At 37.1% G+C, this 22,982-nt stretch overlaps 1 protein-coding gene across 1 annotated transcript in view; it reads right to left on the reverse strand.

Annotated features, from left to right (window-relative positions):
- Positions 1–22,982, reverse strand: part of LOC114646354 (rho guanine nucleotide exchange factor 26-like) — a 111,791-nt gene that overhangs the window by 85,903 nt on the left and 2,906 nt on the right. The window contains exons 2-4 of the mRNA XM_028794513.2: positions 21,787–22,959; positions 9,705–9,744; positions 7,495–7,640 (exon numbers count right to left, since the gene is read on the reverse strand). Coding sequence (XP_028650346.1) covers positions 7,495–7,640; positions 9,705–9,744; positions 21,787–22,872 — 1,272 coding nt within the window. The 5' untranslated portion in view covers positions 22,873–22,959. The remainder of the gene's footprint in view (positions 1–7,494; positions 7,641–9,704; positions 9,745–21,786; positions 22,960–22,982) is intronic.

Here is a 22,982-nt window from a genome sequence, read left to right on the forward strand (position 1 = left end):
AAAAATTCCAATTTTAATTTGCAAAACAAGTGCAAACAGATTTGACAGGTTCTGAATGTCTATTTATTCATCTTTATCATTTTTGTCACTGTGCAATCTGAAAGCTTTAGTGGGAGAGGAGGAGGAGGAGCAGGAGAAGAAGGAGGAGGAGGTGGTGGCTGGGAACATGCGCTGATTACAGCATGTTGCCTCACTCACCACACAACGAACCACCCGGATCGGGACCCAAGTGCAGCCGTACAACAGAAGAGACTCACAAAATAATTTGGAGACCTCATTTATGACAAAATACTGTTTTAAATTGACAATTTAATCTAAAACCAAAGAAGAAAGGTTCCTTACCAGCTCACCATAATGCAATACTTCACACATCAGCACTGGCCACTAACCATCCAATGCATTCAATATTTGCTTCACTAGTCAGCTGGCTGACTGACTTCTTCTCAAAATGAGATGAAACCAGTAAGAATTTCATCATTTGCTGAACCCCACCCTAATCTCAGCCTTTCACCCACACAATGGAAAACTGGATGAGTGTGTGGGTGATCAGCAACAGCTTCAGAAGAATTGTTCTCATAAACGAGAATAATACACTCAATAGGTTTACATAGAATAACTGAAAAAATACAAAGGAGAAGCAACTTTTTATTTAAGATAAGCAGGAAAATGTTATTTAGAGCAACAGTGAAAACCTTTGTCCAGTATGCAAAAAAAATAAAAATAAATGAGACTTTTCTATGGAACCATCTCTATGAAACATCATATCCTACATGCAATGCAGGACTGCAAACAATTATGCAAAGTGTGTACAGCTTTGTGAGCTGACATCATTGGCCTGCATGTTGAAGAGGCATTCCACAAATACCAAATTCTTGTCTAAACAGGCCCACATGTGCAACAGAAGAAGTACAAAAATGCACTGACTCAATGAAGTATGTAAAAAATGATTTAAACCATATTAGAACACTATATCATCCAATATTATGGTCACATGCTGGATTCACATAAACTTTCATATTATATAACATCTCTTAATATAAACATATGCCCAAATTATATCTAAACTTACTTATTTATTGAATCTATATTTTTATAGTATGGTGTCACAAGCACCCACAGTACAAATTGGTAGCAATAAGTACAAGGATGGTAGGAACACAGAAGATTCAAATTCCACATAGAAGGCAACCCAGCTGGACCTAAACTACCTTGCCAGCAATGCACTGTTATATATCTTACAGTGACGGCCACTAAAAAAGGGATGTGCAGGCAGGAAATAGTGGCACAGGTTGGGCAGTGCTCAACAAATAGAATACGATAGAGACAGAGAGGAAAGCATGCACTGGTAGGGATTATTACCTTATGTTCCTCACTCTCTTTATCCTTTCTTTAATATTAGTTCTTCCTGTTATTACTCAATATACAAACTTACTTATCTACACCAGTAAATGTAGCTATACACATATGCACCATACTAAACCAGAACAAAAAAATATCAAAATGGAAAAGCTTACCAAAGAATATTTATACCATGCAGAGAGGTAATGATGGAATAATTTGTTCTTTGTCAACAGTGACAAAAGCACACACCCTAGTAGGTTCCCTCTTTCAATCTCATATAGTCACTGTAGAATACTTTTGTGGGTAATGGATTAACAAAAAGGATTTCCTGCATGCATAAATGCTGTTAGCTTTAAGTTGTATTGCCTTGTGATGATATGGTAGCTGCTTTCAAAAAGCTTGTGGATATTTTCCCTCCAGAGTTAATGGCATCCAAACAGGAGTAGGTGATTTAACGGTTGATCCAATATATCAGATGTAATTCTTCTTGCAGCATGGATTTTGAATAAAAAAATGCTTTAGAGAAATTCTGAAAATTAGTAGGAAACTTGTGAACATATAAAACACTTCTAATCTATGCATGCACAAAGAAATAGGAAATGTGATTTTATTTTGGTGTATTAGTATCTTAAAAGAAATGTGAACTGTAATAAGTGAACCTACCCCTTTAAGAATATTACCCAGAGTGATGTGCAAATGAACTTGATTGGCGAATTTATGCTGGCTCCGACCCCCCATAACTCTGCATTAGATTAAAGTAGGGTTGACAATGTGTGAACTGTATAATAATAATAATAATACATTTTATTTATATAGCGCCTTTCCCATGCTCAAGGCACTTACAGAATAAATAAAGAACGGCAGAATATACAGTATATAGCATTGTACAAACCAGATAAATAAATAAAGAAGATTAAGACAGTAAATTCTGTATGTTTAAAGTCAGCAAACATAAAAAAGCAGCGTCTTGTCCTGTGTTTGCTTGGAGGTGAATTGGATAAAGAGGTTATACCTGTGAGCATAATTATCATTAATAAATGTGTTGTTTGCCCTAAAAGTATATATAATCCTTCTTGAAATTTACTTGTTTATCTCCACTTAAATGGACAATACATTGAAAAAAGATATTAGCTGAAGGCTCTACTAATTTTGCCCTAGGCATTTGATTCTACCCACTTTTCATTCAAGTTGTCCATCAAAAGGATTTTCTAGTCTTGGGACCCAAACCCTCTTTTAGTTTTACCTGGTGTTCTTTTACACCATGTGATATCTAAAGATACCTAGAGCAGCAGTTCCCAAACTGTGCTCCACTGAACTCTAGGGTTCCATAACAGCATTGTAGGGGTTCCACAAAAAAAATCTCAAAAATCAAATTTAAAACAGATTTTAAAATAAAAGCACATAAAACCAATAAGACCAAGTATTCAATTGTTAGTTGTTGCCCGAGCAGCAAATAAAGAAATGCTTTACGTCATTTGGCTCCTACAACTCTAATGCGTAGGTAGGTGGAGCATGGGTTACCTTCAAACACCCACTCGCAAACAGAAGTTGTTTTATTACAGCCCATCGTCATCTCTCGAGGGAAAGCACATGGAAGTTCCAAGTAAGATCTTCAAATGCATGCTAGACCGCTCTTGGCTTTTCTAGCAACATCCAAAAGGTTGTCTCTTAAATACTTACTTAAATATGACTCATACTAATGGTCAAGAATTGAATATACCAACTAGTGACAGGTTCGAAAGTGGAGGTTTAAATTCTTCTAAAAAAAAGGAAATATGATGAATCTTATCTATCTTTAAGTTTTATTCCTATTGGAAGTGCAGAACACCTGCTAAGCTGAAACGACACCTGGAAATAAACCACCTGCACCTAAAGGGAAATGATGTCAGTTTTTTTAAAAACCACAAGGAAGTTCAAGGTGCTGCTGTGGTTTGCTTATAGAAATATGAAAAGAGCAATAATGAAAATGCTGGGAAACCACTTACAATTACAGAAGACCTCATCAAACCATGTGTGAAAGAATAGTCAGTTCCATGTTTGAACAGAAGGTAGGAAAAAAGTTTCAGCAGTCCAATGTTCTAACAACACTGTGTTCACTAACTGTATTCATAAAATCTCAGACTATATCGAAGGTGAATTAATTAAAGAGACTGAAAATTTGTAAAGCGTTTTCAATGCAACTGGACAAGAGTACAGATGTTACCGGACTTGCGATATTGCTTGTTTTCGTGACGTATCTATTTGAAGAATCTATTGAAGAAGATTTGTTTCTATGCACATCTTTGGAGACTAATGCAACCACGGAAGAAATTTTTAAAATCATCAATTATTACATGCATAAATATGATCTGGGCGGCACGGTGGCGCAGTGGTAGTGCTGCTGCCTCGCAGTTAGGAGACCTAGGTTCGCTTCCCGGGTACTCCCTGCGTGGAGTTTGCATGTTCTCCCCGTGTCTGTGTGGGTTTCCTCCGGGCGCTCCGGTTTCCTCCCACAGTCCACAGACGTGCAGGTTAGGTGGATTGGCGATTCTAAATTGGCCTTAGTGTGTGCTTGGTGTGTGGGTGTGTTTGTGTGTGTCCTGCGGTGGGTTGGCACCCTGCCCGGGATTGTTTCCTGCCTTGTGCCCTGTGTTGGCTGGGATTGGCTCCAGCAGACCCCCGTGACCCTGTGTTCGGATTCAGCGGGTTGGAAAATGGATGGATAAATATGATCTTGATTGGGCTAAGTGTGTTAATGTATGCAGCGATGGGGCTTCAGTGATCGTGGGAAAATTGAAAGGGACAGTATCAAGAATAAAAAAATGTAGTGCCAAATTGTACCCGTAGTCATTGCAGAAGAACAATCCGACTGACTTAAAGGAAATTCTTAATGAGGCTGTAAAAATTGTCAATTATGTAAAGTCTCATCCACTCCAGTCAAGACTTTTTGCAAAGGCTTGTGAAGAAATGATAAGTCTACATCAAACACATCTAATTCACACAGAAGTTAGATGGCTTTCAAAAGGCAAAGTCCTGGCCAGGCTTTTTGAGCTGCGCAACAAGCTTCTGGTTTTCTTCATAGGCAAGGACCTTTCAAACACACCAAACTTCTACGCAACGAGAAGTATCTCATGTGATATGGTTACCTCACCAATATATTTGAGAAACTTAATGAAGTTACTACATCTTTGCAATGGAAAGATACAACCATGTTCCCAGTGAAAGACAAAATAACATAATTGAAAACCAGACTTAAGTTTTGAATTGAATGTGTAAATGAGAAAAGCTTTGAATGCTTTCCTCTCCTGGCCCAGTTTCTGAGCAAAAACAAGTTGGAAATTGAAACTGATGTGCACAAAAACATTTAAACATTTAAGAGCATTTAATGAACTTCATGAAATCTCTGTCGGAGTACTTTCCAGACACCAAATGGGACACTGAGTTGGTGCAAAACCCATTTATCAACCAAAATAAACCCCACATGTTGTCCGTGCCAGAGTATGAAGATCTTATTGCAATTCAACGTACCTCTACTTTAAAAACAAAAACTGAATTTTTGCCACTGAACGACTTTTGGGTAGGACTGATAGACGTATATACCCGTGTCCTCCTATCGATACAAATCAGGCTTTTCAGCTTATGCTTACACCAAAAACAAATTTAGAAGGAAGTTGGATGTCACCCCGGATTTATGTATTCAGCTGTCAGATATAGGGACCAATTTGAAAACTATTTTAAGTACAAAAATGAATCAATTTCATTCATCACATTAGATGCAAGTCCAAAATTTCCTTGTACCAAAATAAAGGTTTGTAGTTATATTTAAAATGTTCTCTCTTTATTTCCAAACATACTATGGCTATGTTATGCAAAACACTCAGACAATGAGTAGATGAAAGAACAAAGAACATTGTTAGTTCGCAATGCTTAGTAAAAATCAGTGATAGAGATAGTGTTCCATGGAAACAAAATGTCTTCTGAAGGGTTCCATGACTAAAAAAGTTTGGGAACAGCTGGTCTAGAGCTACACATCATAATAAAACCATGGATTAAAGACACCCCCATATGATAATTATGCCATTTGTTGGTTCCAACCACAATATGTATATATGTATTTAATTACACAGATAAATATGTATTCATTGAGTATCACCTAGTATATATAATTTACATATATGCTGTATGTAAGAATGTTTATTACCAAAAATATTAGATACAAATCAATTATACTTTACTTTATTGTGACTTGCAAAGGACCTCTTAGTTTAACATAAACTGCCAATACTCACTCAGGGGATTTTCTGTTTGAGCCTGGTGTCAAGTTTTGGGGGAACTGTGAGTTGGGATGGGTGACCATTAAAAAAGAAAAAAAAAAACAGTATTCTTCATACCCAACTAGAAGCAGATTCTATGTATATTTAATTATAAGAAAAGTTCACACACTAGCCTACAATGACAAAAGCTTTGCCTACATATAAAGGCTATCCCTGGAATTTAGCAGTATATCTTCAAGTTCAAAGCATAATGTGGAACAAGAATCCCAGAATGTCAGTTGATTGAGATCTAGGATAATTCTCATAAATCTGTCAAGAGTGGCATATGCAGAAATAACAGAAAATTACCAGGTAATGCAAGCAACAAATCAAGCCACTATCATGTACAATATGCTGATGTTTATGCTACTGATCAAATAACAGGGATTTTAAAGAGGCTTAATTATTTTAAAAGGTTAATGATTTGTAAATTGATAGACTGAGATATGCCCGTTTGAGACTACATGCAATCGTGTGTGGCCAGCATCACAACCACTGCCCTCCATGGCATCAATAAAACAGCAGTGAATTTAAGGACAACTGGGCTTGTGGCACAAAGCAGTTAACCAAAAGAGTAATGTGAAGCAGCGTGTATTTTTGGATCTGTTTTTCTGTGTGTTCTGCTCTGCTGCTTACCAAACACACAACCATTGAAATGTTTATATTTCAAGAGTAGTAATATGATTCAAGCATATTGTACAACATACTAATTAAAATACAAAAACACATTGATATATTTTAATTAGATGACAAAAAAATTGCAACTTTCAGATTTTCAACCCCTTTATCCAGGATGGAAACTGGGAAAGAACTGGGTCACTCTGGTATCATCAAGAGACAGACCCCTGTAAATTCCTAGATGATTAGCACATGAATTCCCCAGGTTGCATGACTGAACGTTTTCCTTTCATCACTCATTCCTTCTCCTGTCTTTTAAAATGATGCAAAGGTATACAGATTCTTAAACGCAGCAGGCAGGTTACTGTAGTCTCCTGGACATATATGCCTCAATAGAAATATCTGATTAAGACAATGCAATTATACATGTAAGCAGTAATGGAAAGTCTTTTCAAAGACCACAATTTACTATAGTTACATTGATTAGACAACTAAATATATGCAGCCTCTGCTAAAAAGCCTTGCTGTTCAGTCTAGACACTCAATGTAAAAACAAGGCACCCTTTAACTGACTGTATGCTAAGAGTTTCTCTGGAGAAGTGTCAAAACGTCAGCAGAAAGGATAAAGGGATGGAAGGTGTTAATTTGTGATCCAAAACACCAAACCAGACCAAGATGTGAAGATGTTGTTCTAATAAACAGCAACACACAAAACTGTGAAGGTGTTAAAACAAGCAACATGGCAGCAAAGTTCCCGCATGCCTATGTGACTGCTAGCTGAGGAATTCATAAAAGTTTCACGCACTCTTTAGCATAGATAAATAGCCCCTGATTGATTACCCCGAATGACTCGGTTCACATTCAGAACAAATGGCTTTCAATGCATGCTCTTAAGTAGCCACTGTTTCTGTATTGATATGCAAATGTGCTACAGTGGCTTAGCAATGCTTTCAGTAGTTTATACTTTCAAGAGGAGAGCCGTTACTGGGAGTCTTCTCTTATTGTACAAATCACTATGCCAAGAGTTCACTCAAATCGATTGTGTGCTGAAAATGTCCAGTAGAAACATGTGGAAGCATACAAACATAAAACAGAAGACCACAAAATAAGCACTGTAACTATGGCAACCTAATGTAGACAACTGCACAAGGGCTGAACCATGAAATGTGACCAGACAGGGTTCAGCAGCAAGAAGCACTACCCTGGCAGAAGGAGGACACTAGCAGGTCACTCACTCACTCACCACACTGAGCTGACTCCAGGTAGAACGCAGAGGCCTGTATTGCACAATGATCCTGTCTTCGGACTTGGGCTCTTTCATCTCCAAATCCTCATCGGAGTCGTTCTCCAGCGCTTTTTCCTTGTAGTTTTGGTACAACACTGCATCCTCTGTAACAGATTAAATAAAGTCAAGTATCAATGATGAAAGAAAGGAGAAAACAGTAGTTTACAGTCGGTTACATCTACTTTTGAGCAAATTTCTGCTTGGACAGAAAGACATAAGAAATGTTATTTCTGAGGGAAAAAACACCAATATCTGAACTCTCTTCACTGTTACATCAATTTACTTTCAATTACTTAGCTCACAGTAGTATTAGAATATAAGCATAATATAAACCTAATGTTAAATGTTAATGTAAGGCAAAAGGGAATTTACTTTTAAAAAATAAATACACACACAATCATTCATTTTGCAAACCATTTGTTCCGATATAATCCACTTATTCCAGAGCAATCCACTGAAGGCAGAAACAAACACAGGACAGGACTCACTGCGCACACACACACACACACACAAACGTCAAATTTACATTTCCTAGCCAACCTAACATATACATTCTTATTTGGTATGTGGGGGGAACCCTGTGCACCCTGAGGAGACGCACATAATTTTAAATTAGGCCAGGAGAGGAACACAAGTTATCAGAGCTCTGAGACATGCTGCTAACAAGCTAATATTTAATATATGAAAACATCTAGGCATGTCTGTCTTATAGAGTAGAAAATCTATAAGTTCTTTTGATTTCATTGCTGCTACTCCCCCTTAAGTCATTCTGTGAAGCTATAAATTGTTTACGCCTGGATTCAGGACAGCCATTTCTGCCAAACTGATAAAGAGGATTATAACTCTTAATGGCATTATAGAGTCTTACTTTCAATCTACTGTCATGTGCTTTATTTTCCACTTAGACTCACTTTCTACATGTTACTTCCCTAAGATTGTACATGTATTTGAATTATTCTTATTATTTTGTTATTGCTTTCAACTGTTTTTTTGTGTGACTTGTAAAGCAGACTGTGTTTGACTGAATGCTAAATTAACGTGTAATTTGAATAAACATACAAATATTTTTGATAAACATAATGCATTCAGTTTATATATTTTGTTATATATGTACAGTATGTTTTTATTTTGTAATATATATGTATTTTGTATATATATATATATATATATATATATATAACTGTCCCGACAGTTCTTTTGGCTTAACACTGTAAAAGCAGATTGTTACTATCACCCTAAGAATGACTCAGGAATAACAATAATTACAAAAGATTTCAAGCCCAAATCAAATTCATGGTTAATGCAAAGGTGGTTAAAATGTGGCACTGACATGCTGGGATATATTCACTTCAACACATCTCATAGTTGTTGCAAATTACTCTACATTGAATATCTTGCATCTTTACTTTCCAGTTATGCTTAACTGAACAGGGGTGTGGTGATCAAGAAGACCACTTCATTAAGATGAATTAATAGCCGTTACTGGACCCAGAACAGGTTTTTCCCTCCCTAGTAAATTACAGCATTGTCTGGTTAAAAGTCTCATTCATGGATGAGTGTACTGCTACCATTAAGGTAACAATTTCCAGGTATTCTGGGAATTATATTTCTGTACTTATACTAATTAAACTGTCGTCCTATATACTGTACAAGATGGTGATGACAGTCATAATGTAACCATCCTCCCACCACTCATTATGACATATATCAGACCAGACTTTATTATCTTCCAGAGCCCAATATTTGTGTTCCTCCATTCACCACCACCACACATTCCTGCTTTCTTTTGTTTTGTTTTTTTTTTTTGGATTTTTTTTTTGGTTGTTATGAGTTGTGCATAAAATATTCCTCTTTCTGCATGATAGTTGTACTCAGCTATTAGATGACTGACAGTGGCCTTGCTGCCACTCCATAAAAGCCATGCCAGCCTTCATCTGCCACTTTTATAAATGATTTGTGTAAAGAGATCCTTTTGCTGCACATTTTGTGGATGGTGACTCAATACAGTCTATGAGAGTTCCCGTTCCTGATATACTGATATTGGCATGCCAGGTACCCACTAGCCCATAACTTAAATCTTAAATCTGTGTGACAGAACACTGCTAAAAAGGACAAGCAAATATAGCTGTACTAAACAACATGCATACATTTGGGGCTGTTGTACTTACCATCATCATCAAATGTCCCTTGGGTTGTTAATCCTTTTTTCTGTAAAGTTAAGAAAGAGAAATCAGACAGCTTTAGAAACAAAAAAACAAAGATAGACTTACTGTAATAAATAAAGAGTACTATGACATAAAACCCAGGAAAGCTCAATAAGTCCATAAACTAGACAATGAGCGATCAATCAGATTAATTTGATTATCTGAACTTTTTTTTTGCTTTTATTGATTTTATTAAAATCAAACAGCATTCCATACAAATAACTCAAGTTTTACAAAAAAAGTTTAGAAACAAATCAACCCCCACCCCAGAGAAAGAGAGCTAGGCCAGCAGAGTAAAACGTAAAGCTAGTAAAAATAAGTAAATACATAAATAAATAAATGAATAAAGAAAAATGGAGTAAAAGAGGAGAGAAAACCTGCTTCCTCAATTTAAATGCTTATTCTAAAATGTTATTGATTAGATCCTGCCAGGTTTTGAAAAAGTTTTGTACAGATCCTGTAAGTGCGAATTTGATTTTTTTCCAGTTTCAAATAGTATATAACATAAGTTACCACTGACTTAGAATAGAAGAGTTAGGATTCTTCCAGTTGACCAAGATAAGTCTACATGCCAATAGCGTAGTAAAGGAAATTACAATTTGTTTGTCCTTCTCCACTTTAAGACCATCTGGGAGTACCCAAACACAGCTGTTAGTGGATTAGGAGGGATTGTGACTCCAAGGCTGTCTGAAAGGCATTTAAAGATTTTGGTCCAGAATGTTAATTTGGTGCAGGCCCAAAACATGTGACCCAGTGAGGCCGGAACTTGACTGCAGTGTTCGCAGGTTGGATCTTGCCCTGGAAACATTTTGGACAATTTTAAATGAGAGAGATGCGCTCAATATATAATTTTGAGTTGAATAATTCTATGCTGTGCGCATATGGAGCTCGAGTGAATTCTGTGCATTGCTACTTTCAACTCCTACTCTGAGATGTTGAGTGAGAGATCCTTTTCCCACTGTACTCTTGGATCTTTGAAAGGGAGGGACTGTAAAATGGTTTTATATATTACAGAAATGCTGTCTGAGTCCTCAAGACTGATCAATATTTTTTCCGGCATAGAGGTAGGTGGGAGGCAAGGAAAACTGAGCAGGTTTTGTTTAACAAAGTTTGTAATTTGAAGGTAGTGAAAGAAATGTGTTGCTGGAAAGTTAAATTTGGGGTGCAATTGTTCATAGGACGCAAAGACATTGTCTATGTACAGATCTCTAAGTGATTTAATCCCGAATGTTTTCCAGACATTAAAAACTGCATACGTTTGAGAGGGTGGAAAAAGTTGGTTCTCATGCAGAGGTGTCACAGATAACAGCATCTCTATCTTACTTCCTACATTGGTTCCATATTCTGAGTGAGTGAAGCACAATTGGGTTGTTAGTATATTGGTGATAACTTGTATTTATTGGGGTGCAAAGCACCCTGCAGGATTTTATTTCTACTGCGGACCAAGCCTGTGTATGTTCATCTATTTGTGTCCATGTCCATGTTTTTATAACTTGTATTTTTGCTCCCCATTAATAAAACTGAAAGTTGAGTACAGCCATGCCGCCTTCCGCCTTAGGTCTTTGTAGGGTCGCCCTTCGGATACGTGGATGTTTTGAATTCCAAATAAATGAGGTTATGGTTGAATCTAATTTCTTAAAAAAAAGATCTATTGGTCTATATTAGAATGCTTTGAAATAAAAAGAGAAGCTTAGGAAGGATATTCATCTCAACAATGTTAATTCTTTCAGCTAAAGTGAGATGAGGGGTTGACCATTTATGCAAGTCTTGCTTAATTTTTTCCATCCAGATGGCAAGATTTTGTTGATAAAGAGCTTTATGTTTACTTGTGATGTTTATCCCTAAGTATTCAAACTGATCTGCAATGATAAAAGGGAAGGTGTCCAATCTAAGAATTCACTGGGAAGAGCACACTTTTATTCAAATTGATTCTGAGACCAGAAATCTTTTGAAATTCTATAAGTGCTGTTAGGACTGCAGGCACAGTATTTTGTGGATCTGATATATATAGTACCATATCATCTGCATATAGAGAAACTGTTCCAGTCCTTCTCTGATAATCCCCTTTATCTCATAAGCATTTTAACAGTGAATTGCCAGTGGCTCAATGGAAATTGGAAAAACCAGTGGTGACAAGTAGCATCCTTGTCTGGTACCACATTCTAGTCTGCATCCCAGTTATTCTCGAAAGTGGCTTTGCAGAGTTCATCACATTTTAGTTGTTTTTATTGTACCTATGCTACAAACTCCATTTCCGCTAATTTGTTCTAAACAGTGAAGCAGGTAGTTTCATGTGTTTCATCATCCTTACTTAACTCATGTCTCTGAAATTCTTTGCTTTGGCTACCATGTTACACACACGAATCATCAGAGCGGCCTGCCTCATATTCAAAGTTTCATTATAATCTGAGCCACATGAATGCCTTACAAATGTGAATGTTTTCAATCACTGCTGCACAACAACATAATTTTATTAATAAATACAAGGGTCAGCTTGTTTATTCTACCACTGTTACAGACTGAGCAACTTGGTTTGAAACTTGTCTTGATTTTTAAATGCAACAACTATAACCATCACTTAGTGTTTGGAGTTTCCACAGCTGGTTCTCATTTTAGTGGGTTTCCCTCCCATATTACCAAGAGATGCAAATTAGCTTGATTGACAACTATAAAATGTCCCCAATATGGGTAAATATGGATATTTGGCATGAATGTGCCCTGTAATGAAGACTGATTTCTGCTGTGCCCTGCAATGGAGGGGCAACCTTGCCAAAGTTTGGTTCCCTCCTTCATCCAAAGTGCTGTCCTGACATTTACTCAGCTCCTTATGACCCTCAAATAAATAAGTCATTTAAAAAAAGAATGAATGGATGGATGAATGAATGGATGGATGGACTGGCAACTGCAGTCGTCTCCACTACGTTCAGAGGATGACTGGGAAGACTCTCTTCCCTTATCTGGCTATGTGAAGTGTTTAAAAAAAATCAGCATATCATTACTAATTCCCTCATTCACTCCAAGTACAAGGTGAGCTTATGGTTCTGCAGCAAGTACATTCTACATTCAAATGCCAGACACTCCCAGCTACAGTAGTTGGTCACATAATTGCACCCTTGAACAATGCACATAGAACATACTTTTTATTTCTGAACGCACACCACAGTGATATTTTTTCTTTTGTTATTTTTATTGTCTTGAAAGAGCAGCCACTAACATCAGCAAAACAGTATCTCTTTTACTTTTCCTCCCGCCGCCAATATACAGGTGAGCCGAGCACGTCGGCAAAACAAAACCTCCGAAGAAAGACAAAGTCGCTTAGCCACTAACATCAGCAAAACAGTATCCCTTTAACTTTTCCTCCCAATGCTAATGCACAAACGATGCAAGCATGTTGGCAAAACGAATCCTTCCAGGAGAGAGATGCCCAGAATAGTTCCTTTCAATTGCCTGACATCTTTACCTTTCAATTTTTTTTTCTGATGATTTCAATAGTTTCTAGGACCCCAGGTATTTTACAGCACATGCTTACACCGCTAGTTTTTTTATAATTAAACTATAGAGCAGAAGTGTTAACTGTTCAATTTTTATTAAAAAAATGAAATTGTATACATTGTTCAGTGACCATAAAATACTAAAACAAATTCCTTAAAATATATACTTTTACTAATAAAATATGTATTCATAATACATATGGCATAAAAGAAAATAAAATGCTTTTCATAATTACAAGCTGTCATATTGTTTATTATTTTCTGTAATGTACCTATCTGAAACAAAGCTAAATTAAAAACAGTAGCTTTCACCATTTTTCTAACAACAAATATTATATATATATATATATATCTTAGGCCTGGGAAAGTTAACACGTTCATTTTTGCAATTAATGTGGGCTGTTTAACACGATAAAAAATATGGTTGCATCCAGGGCCAACAACAAAGCAAACACCTCTGGCAGTGCTTTGGTCAGGGTGGCATTTTCACTTTTTTTTTTTTTTTTTGAACATTTCAATAATACTGTAATGATCAAGCTGGAGATGCACAAGTGTGTTTTCAGAAGCCACAGTGCATTATACAAATGAAACATCTGAGCAAGAAGAGGAAGTCCCGGGAAAAAGAGTGGAAGGAGCGCGAGAGACAAGTTTGCGTGTAGAAGGTGCTGGAATGGAAGCTCTTTTGCTCAGCATTGGTGATGGAGTGCAGGAGTCACACAAGGTGGCTGTGGCATGGGTGCGGACGAGAAGCAGCAGCATGGTGTGCATGGACAGGACGGAGTGAAAGAGTGAGTAGAGGAGAGTGAGAGTGAAATAGTGGTGTGCTTCTAGGCCATAGTATAGAGGGGTTAAACAAGTCTGAGTACGATTAAAGTTAAGGCAATCATAGAACTGCTTTTATGTCGGCTTCTCCTTGTAGTCCCATCCTCTTCAGACAGGTCTTGACTACTTGAGGAGTGTGTCTCTCTCTGGACCCAGTGGCATTACATTGTTATTTCCATGGCACACCAGTTGAAAAACACTTGTGTAGAATAATTATCAAGTTGTTGATAGTGATGAACAATTGAGGATAATGTTTGTGAAGTTTTAACACAAGTTTTAATTAACATATGCCCATTTAAGAGATGCTTATTCATTTAATTAAATCAGTCTTCAGCAGTGCATTCAAAGTCAACTGTCGTTTTGATTGTTTAATTTTTACTTTGACATGTCCGTGTTTCATGCTATGCCAATTTGACAAATAATACATTGGCCTCGTTTTCTCACTGCCTTTTTTTCAACTTGCCTTTTAGGAAGGCATTCGAATTCAGGTTGTACTTGCTCAAGCAGTATTTTGTTAAAAGGTCAGGTTTAAGGTCATTGTTTAAGTTTAAATGTTGCCATTGATTTTTTTTAATTCCTTTGTGTTGATTCTTCATTAAATTTGTGATTCAGTGTGTATTTACTTCTTGATTTATGTATTAATTTTATGATTACGTATTTTAGTGTTACATGTGATTAATCATGATTAATTATATACACTGTGGTGGGCTGGCGCCCTGCCTGGGCTTTGTTTCCTGCCTTGTGCCCTGTACTGGCTGTGATTGGCTCCAGCAGACCCCCGTGACCCTGTAGTTAGGATATAGCGGGTTGGATAATGGATGGATGGATGGATGGATAATTATATACATTTATGTGATTAATTAGTTATTTTTTTAATTGATTCCAAACCCAACATTCTCACACAATCACTTAATTGATATTGGCAATTATATGCTGCTTAAATTTAAATATACATGCACTTATATTTTTTAATCGTTTTAAATCATTAATTGCACTACAGCTTTTTGCTGTTAAAATATACATTTGCTATATTTATACAGGTGTGCTTCTTTTTCTTCAGCGTATCAACTAGACCCTCATAATTCTTGAGGTTTAATTATAAAATATGCATTACAATTTTAATTATGTAGTACTTGTTTCTTACCAAAACGTATTCTGTATGACACATAGCAACAGATAATAAACACAGTACAAATCTTAAAAAAAAGCCCTATTGTTTACTAAGCAGCAATTTCAAATTTCTCTTTATGTTTCTTTTTCCAATTAAAAGTGTAAGCTGCTGCATTTTAAACAAGCACACTGTCCAAACTCAAGTGGTGTCCATTTTAATTTAAATGACAAAATAAAGGTCTGAATTTATTAAAGTAGCTTTTATTGCAGTTTGTCTAATTGCACAAAGACTTCTCCATTTATTTTTTCTTTTGTTTATTACTCCACTTTCTTCTTCTGTCGGCTGCTCCCGTTAGGGGTTGCCACAGCGGATCATCTTCTTCCATATCTTTCTGTCCTCTGCATTTTGTTCTGTTACACCCATCACCTGCATGTCCTCTCTCACCACATCCATAAACCTTTGCTTAGGCCACTGTCTCCAACCCATATAACATAGCTGGTCTCACTACCGTCCTGTAGACCTTCCAATTTCACTCTTGCTGATACCCGTCTGTCACAAATTACTCCTGACACTCTTCTCCACCCATTCCACCCTGCCTGCATTCTCTTTTTCACCTCTCTTTCACTATCCCCATTACTCTGTACTGTTGATTCCAAGTATTTAAACTCATCCACCTTCGCCAACTCTACTCCCTGCATCCTCACCATTCAACTGACCTCCCTCTCATTTACACACATGTATTCTGTCTTGTTCCTACTGACCTTCATTCCTCTCCTCTCTAGCGCATATCTCCACCTCTCCGGGTCTCCTCTACCTGCTCCCTACTATCGCTACAGATCACAATGTCATCAGCAAACATCATAGTCCACAAAGACACAATGCAACTCCTTCTGGCCTTCTCTAAACTTCTCCATCAACATCCTCAGAGTAAACATCGCATCTGTGGTGCTCTTTCTTGGCATGAAACCATACTGCTGCTAACTAATCATCACCTCACTTCTTAACCGAGCTTCCACTACTCTTTCCCATAACTTCATGCTGTGGCTTTATTCCCCTGTAATTACTGCAATCCTGCACATCCCCCTTATTCTTAAATATCGGCACCAGTACACTTCTTCTCAGGCATCCTCTCACTTTCCAAGATTCCATTAAATAATCTGGTTAAAAACTCCACAGTGACCCGACAAATGCGCGATAGACAAATGCGCGCTGTTTTAGTTTGGGAAAATGGTTCAAAGGTTTTAACAGAAAATAAGCAGGCAGGAATCAGAGAGGAAAGGTCCAATACTTCAATTGTTTACTTGTTCAAATATAGTATCAGTTACATACAATATAATAGCAATATACATGCAGATATAGGAATTGTACTATTGACTCACAGTAATATATATATATATGAATTATACTATTGACTTACAGTAATATAGATATATGAATTATACTATTGACTTACAGTAAATACAGATATATGAATTATACTATTGACTTACAGTAATATCAATATATGAATTATACTATTGACTTACAGTAATATCAAAAGACCCAGAGCCATCATCCTAGACCAGTAGACTGAGGGAGCCCGCGTGTCAGTCTCGTCAGAGGATCAACTCGTGAGCCTGGTCCAATACCGGGCGGTGTGCACGTTCCTCACGGTTGAGCTTCCGAAGAAACTGAGGACAGAACCTTCCCTTATATACTAATTGAGTGTCCTTACCCAAAATGGCTTACGTGTAAGCAGTGTATACAGAAGTGATCAGTTTCAGCACACACCCTTCCACGGGACGCAGTATTGTTTTTCTTCTACTTGGCCCTCACTGAGATGGTGCCTAGTATCAGAAGACACACAATAACAAGCGTTGCTTGCAATGAAGCCCCTCGAAGTGAAAAACAAGTACATGGCCTTGACTGTATTCCCATAACATTCTGAAACTCTTTATGAGAAGCAAGTTTTTGCACATTCTTTTGCTATCATCCCAGACATTCCAATCTTTGTAGCTGGTTTTGCACTGAAGCGACCAACCCCCTCTTACTCCTTTATTTCATCCCTTCTCCTGTTACAGAGAAAACCTTTTTTATTACACGCGCCGACAAAATCGCGACGTCAAAATCGCGCCGACAAAAACGCGCCGACAAATGCGCGATAATTAGTAGTATAAAAGCATAAAAAGTTCTACTTAAATATGGTTTGTAAAACTTAATTTAGATGTCAATATTATGAGATATGAGAAATAAAACATTTTGCTATATATTACATAATACCTGGCTACATATTAGTGGTCAGCACAGTCAATAGGCTTTCCACAGCTTGTTGATTCAGAGATTTTGATTTTCACGATTTTGTCGGCACGCATTTGTCGAAAATCAAATTCGCGGGTTTGTCGGTCACGGTTTTGTCGGCGCGCATTTGTCAGTGAACCAAACTCCACTGCCATCTCTCCTAAACACCTCCATGCTTCCATAGGTATGTCATCTGGACCAACGGCCTTTCCATTTTTCATCCTCTTTACAGCTCTCCTTACATACTCCTTGCTAATCCGTTGTACTTCCTGATTCACTATCTCCACATCATCCAACCTCTTCTCTCTCTCGTTCTCTTCATTCATCAGCCTTACTCCACTTTATTTAACGTAAAGGCTAGTATACCAATTGCTTCCTTTTCACATATAAAACAAGCTTCCAATTGTTGCTCTTTGTTTACACTGCAGGAAGTTTGCTGTAAATGAAAATAAAAGACATGCTGGCTCAATACCTTTGCAAAAAGGAGCACTACAACTAATTTACCATAAACCTCAAAAAAGCAGGGGCTGAAAATATCAGCTTTTGTGATCAGCCTTTTTACCGATCACTGATCAAATCTTTTCTTTTAATTGGTGGTTGATCGATGAAACTCAAACCCTACTTTCAAAACTGACCTTGGATGGATAACAACAAAGGCTACATATGCAGTAGTATTCTACTAATCAAACAGTCAAAAAATATTTTAGATAAGGCTCTTTTACTCAATTGTGTCAAACCAGCTAAAACACCAAATGAAAATGATGCTTTGCAGTCATATCAATGAAAAGCTCACAGAGTTTTTTCTTCTCTTTTGTGTGTCAGTTTCCTTATTTAACAACGAATACAACCACATCTACGACATACGCTACTACTGTTTGGTTCCACTAAATAAAACATCCAGAAAAATGCTAACGCCCATGCATCCAATGTTAACACACCTCAGCACAAATTCTTTTGTTCCTAACCCCCAGCCTTATTTTAACTCAGTATGGTTACTACCTTAAAACAATCAGAATACGAGTCAAACGGCATTATATTAGTAATGCATATACAGAGGTAGGTATCTGCTTTAAAACAGAATGTCACATTGTAACACATATTTTATACACTTCACATATTACATACTGTACACAAATACTATATACAGTATGTCATATGTATACTGTATAATGTGATGTAAGCATGCATGGAGACTTTTGTCTAACATGAAATATGCTTTGTCAAGAAAAAATGATTGTTTTTTATTAAATACATTTCTTACTGAATACCACATAATTACTTCACTTTCATCATTCAAACAGGTCAGTACTTCTCAAATACAGACAGGATAAACCCTCTGGTTTATGGTTTTCACTGGAACATGCTCCAAGTTAATATCACTGCTCAAGAGAATAGTATTTCATTTTGTAATTTAGCTTACAATTCATGCTGGTCCGTTGTAAACTCCTGTAATGTTTATTATGTTTAGAAAAATTAGCAAATCATAATCATAAAAGGGATATTTTTAATTCAGTACCAGCACACACAGAAGGATGTCTTTGTACCCAGTAAAGCAAAACAAACAAATTATTTTGAATAGAACCTTGATTTACATTTTTAATATAACATTCTCAAATCTGTGTAATCCGACTCAAAACACATTCTGATTTGTTTGTGCTTATTCAGATTAGCGGATTGGAACCTGCTAATTGCCATGTCTCATTTCCTGATCTGTCACCCTTCACGGAAGAAAACCATACTGGACCATAGCAGACATAAAAGAGTTTTTTTCAATGATATTGTTGTGCAGTTTAGCTGTATGCATCTAAACTGCATATTGTACAGTCTTAATGGAGCATACATGCAGAAAAGGCAAATAATTTACTGGTCACTACAGTTTTGTGATAAATCCCATGGCCGGTAGCATTACCATCCCTTCAAGGATTTTTAGACCAATGTGCCCATACCCAATGTTGTCAAACATACATGTCATGTACAGTTTTGGTGATTTACAGTAAGTGTGGACAGAAATACTTGTGTAAATTATGTAAAATTAATAATGTTGATGGAGAAAAACACCATCATTAAAGAAAATATGGTAGTATGAACGTAGCCACAGTGAAAATATCTAAACTTCATGCAGACAATGTCTGGGCATGTATTCAAACCCACAACACTGAAATAATAGTGCTACTAAATTAGTGACACTTTGTTTTCTGCATATCCTTTCCTCTTGAATGATTTTTTTATAATGGATGCACAGTAGGGGCGTGCTGTATACCACTACCGGAAATGTACAGGTTGTTTTTATTTTCAATACCGGAAGTAAACTTCAACTTTCCACTTAATTTCCGACCCCGTCCCTCAACACTCACTATTGCAGTAGTGGCAAACCTTCCATTTTTGCAGACATCATGAAATGAACTACTTGCTTTGACATAACTGGGACTTCTAGCAACGCAACGGGGGAATTATTGCCTAGACATGATCGGGACTTCATGGATAGCAAGAGGGAAGCGATGCATAGTGTGCCACAATGGCGCAGCACAACATGGAGGCAAGCACTTTTGCGACACACCAGGGAGACTGTTGTAAATCAGGGGGTTTTGGAGTTATCCATTATTTGCTTCTGGACCGTTTTGGTACTGATACAGAGAGTCTACAAGCTGGTATTGATATCAACGTCAAAATTGTAGCACTGCTCCAACACTAGTATACATTGTGCAATACTGTGAAAAGATAACAGAAGCTATTTTGCTGTCATTACTATGAAAGGCAACGTCTAACACTGGTTACTTTGTAAAACATTTTGTCATACCATGTTTTCTTTAAAAAAGGTATTTTGTAAAGCACTCGGTAAAAGAGTTCACAGTATAAAAGACTGACTGTTAGTTTATACAGTAAACAGGATGACCATATATCCTACATTGTCTATGACAGTCAAGTATATCAGCCTTCAATTAGATGTCCCAAATTATTCTCAAAAAAAAAATCTTTATCTTTCCCATACTTAAAAAGTCCCTATTTTCTAATTGCTGTATCTTTCACAGACATTGAACTCTGCATACTGCACCTAGCTAAACTGAATATCAGGACGGTAAATTAAATCACCAATCACATGATTTCTCTTCAAAACAGAGCTGATCTGACCGATTATTGTCTAGTGACTGCAAAGCTCACACCAATATCAAGACGCTTGTTAGTGTATCTGAACAGCTTACTTTAGTCGTATACACAATCTAGCATTGCTTCAAGTGAACAGGAAGACTACCACCTCCAGCTGCATTGTTGGTTTGATGTGTGTAACACATTGTCTGCAGTATACTAATAATGTAGCCTGTATGATTAGAGTTACTGTGTAGGACCTCTGTGCAATTATCACACTATTATGTTTTCTGTTGACACTGAAAAAAGAAAATCATTGTGTGTTCTAGCACCAGCATTAATGGAGTGAATTTGAAAAAAATAATAATAATTACATGTATGACTCATTATAAACCACCAAACCGAGTATGAATTCATCAGACTTTTAGGCACCCCATTCACCACCAAGCCTCTTATACAGGTTTCAGAAAAATCTAGTTAACCTATTTATTAAACACTTTGCAATATCATTCATCTGGAAAGACACTACATCAGGACTAACGGCTTCCTTTGTAAGGCACTTTGTGACTATTCTGTTTAAAAAGCACTACATAGTAAGATTAAATATCCAATTTACAGCATAGTGTACAATAGTTCTTACTAAGAAAAGTCCAACGTAACTTCTAATCACAAGTTTATATAGTACTCATTCCTAACAAGTCTGTAAAACAAAGGCTGGCAGAATAATGGTAGTAAGTAAATGAAAAAATAAAATCATTAAAAGCAAAACCCTACAGAAGCTGACCTGGAGCTTCTTGGATACGTTAAGAAGTAATGTTGGTAATGATCATCACACCATGAACAAATCTGTCACTTAGATATTTTTGATTTTAAAAGTATTGTACTTGCTGCCTGTTTCTGCTATGTAAAAATGCTTGGCTTATCTTATTACAGTACCTTGCCTTTTTTGCAGATCATTTACTGGGAAAGCTGCCAACTTTCTCCAACACACCTGACAAGAAGAATCGGCTTCTTGCCTCTCATAAACGGACAAAGGTCAGGTTCTACCCACCTTTATATCCTGCTCTGCACTGTAAAGACACAACTTTTCAGATGGCTAATCAATAAAATGCATGTTATAAAGTCACACTTTTAGCAAATGCCAAGTTCCTAAATTCAAAACAGGGAGCAGCCAATTAAACCAGTCAGCATGCATACCAAACTGTCTGTTTCTTTATATAGATTACAACTTGAAAACAACAATACAGAAATGTTTGCTTACTTTGGCCCTTCCCAAACTTGAATATTTCTCCTTGTCTTCTTCAACGATTCTCAACACAGGCTGTGACAATCTGTTGTCCTTCTTTGTCACTGAAGTACTGTCAATCCCACTCACTACCGCCCTCCTATAAGATGTAGACCTCAGACCTCGTTTAAGTGTCCCAGGACTCTCCACCTCTGGGTCTGTGTCTCCATCAGTATCTCCAACAAGCTGAAGATAGTTCCCTGTGGTCTCTACCATGCTCCGAGACCGAAGAGCTCTCTGGCCTGGATCAAGAAGGTTCTGGTTGCTTTGGTTGTTTTTGCTAGCTTTAATTTCAGATGCCAGTTCCTTGGGAATTATCTGTTGTGTCCCATTTTTAAAGGCAGCTTGGCTGTTAGTGCTTAAGATAATAGATGGAACTTTATCAGAACTTTGGGAAGCATTGGAAAGTTGTCTTTCAAGAGTCTGCTTTTCGATTGAAGACCCAGACACTGACTCTGAAGCCACAATGTTTCCTTGGTCTTCTGCAGTCTGAGACAATGGACAAATTAATGCAATGTGATTATTGTTGCACAGTGAATCATCTTTCTTTGTAGGTATCATTTCTGGGCTAGAAGTGAAAATAATCTGATCTCTTTCTGAAGTCAATGTTAAAGGGCTAGAAATCCTTCTCTGCAAACTCTTTCTATTGTCAAGTGAAGGACTCGACTCCTTAGTGGCCCGACTGCTATTCGATATCTCCAGATTATCCACTGATCTCTGTGGCTGCATTTTATTCTTCACAAAAGAAAGCTTTCCATTCGATAAATGGCCAATACTTATGCTCCGAACAACCCGCGTTACACGCATAGGTTTATTCATGACATGTTTTAGGAACACTGTGCCCCTTGGGGAAGAAATCTTTTCAGCAGGCTGAGTCAAGGTCATGTTACATTTATCTTCTACTGGGAAATCCGTCATCATAACACCATTGATTTGATAACTAAGAGGCCGCGGCTTTGGATGGTTAGAATCCCGTGATCCACACTGGCTCACTGATCTCTTCTTCCAGAGAGGTGTTATATTATTATTGGATAAATCCACCTCATTGCCGCCTTCCATCATGGCTATCTTTAACAATCCACTTGTAAAGTACCAGAAAAATGAATGATGATGAAGTCATTAAATAGTTCAGTGGATGACTGCAATGGCCTTTGGCAGAAATATTAAATAAA

Source organism: Erpetoichthys calabaricus, chromosome 2 (genome assembly GCF_900747795.2).
Source record: "Erpetoichthys calabaricus chromosome 2, fErpCal1.3, whole genome shotgun sequence".
NCBI classification, from domain to species: domain Eukaryota; kingdom Metazoa; phylum Chordata; class Cladistia; order Polypteriformes; family Polypteridae; genus Erpetoichthys; species Erpetoichthys calabaricus.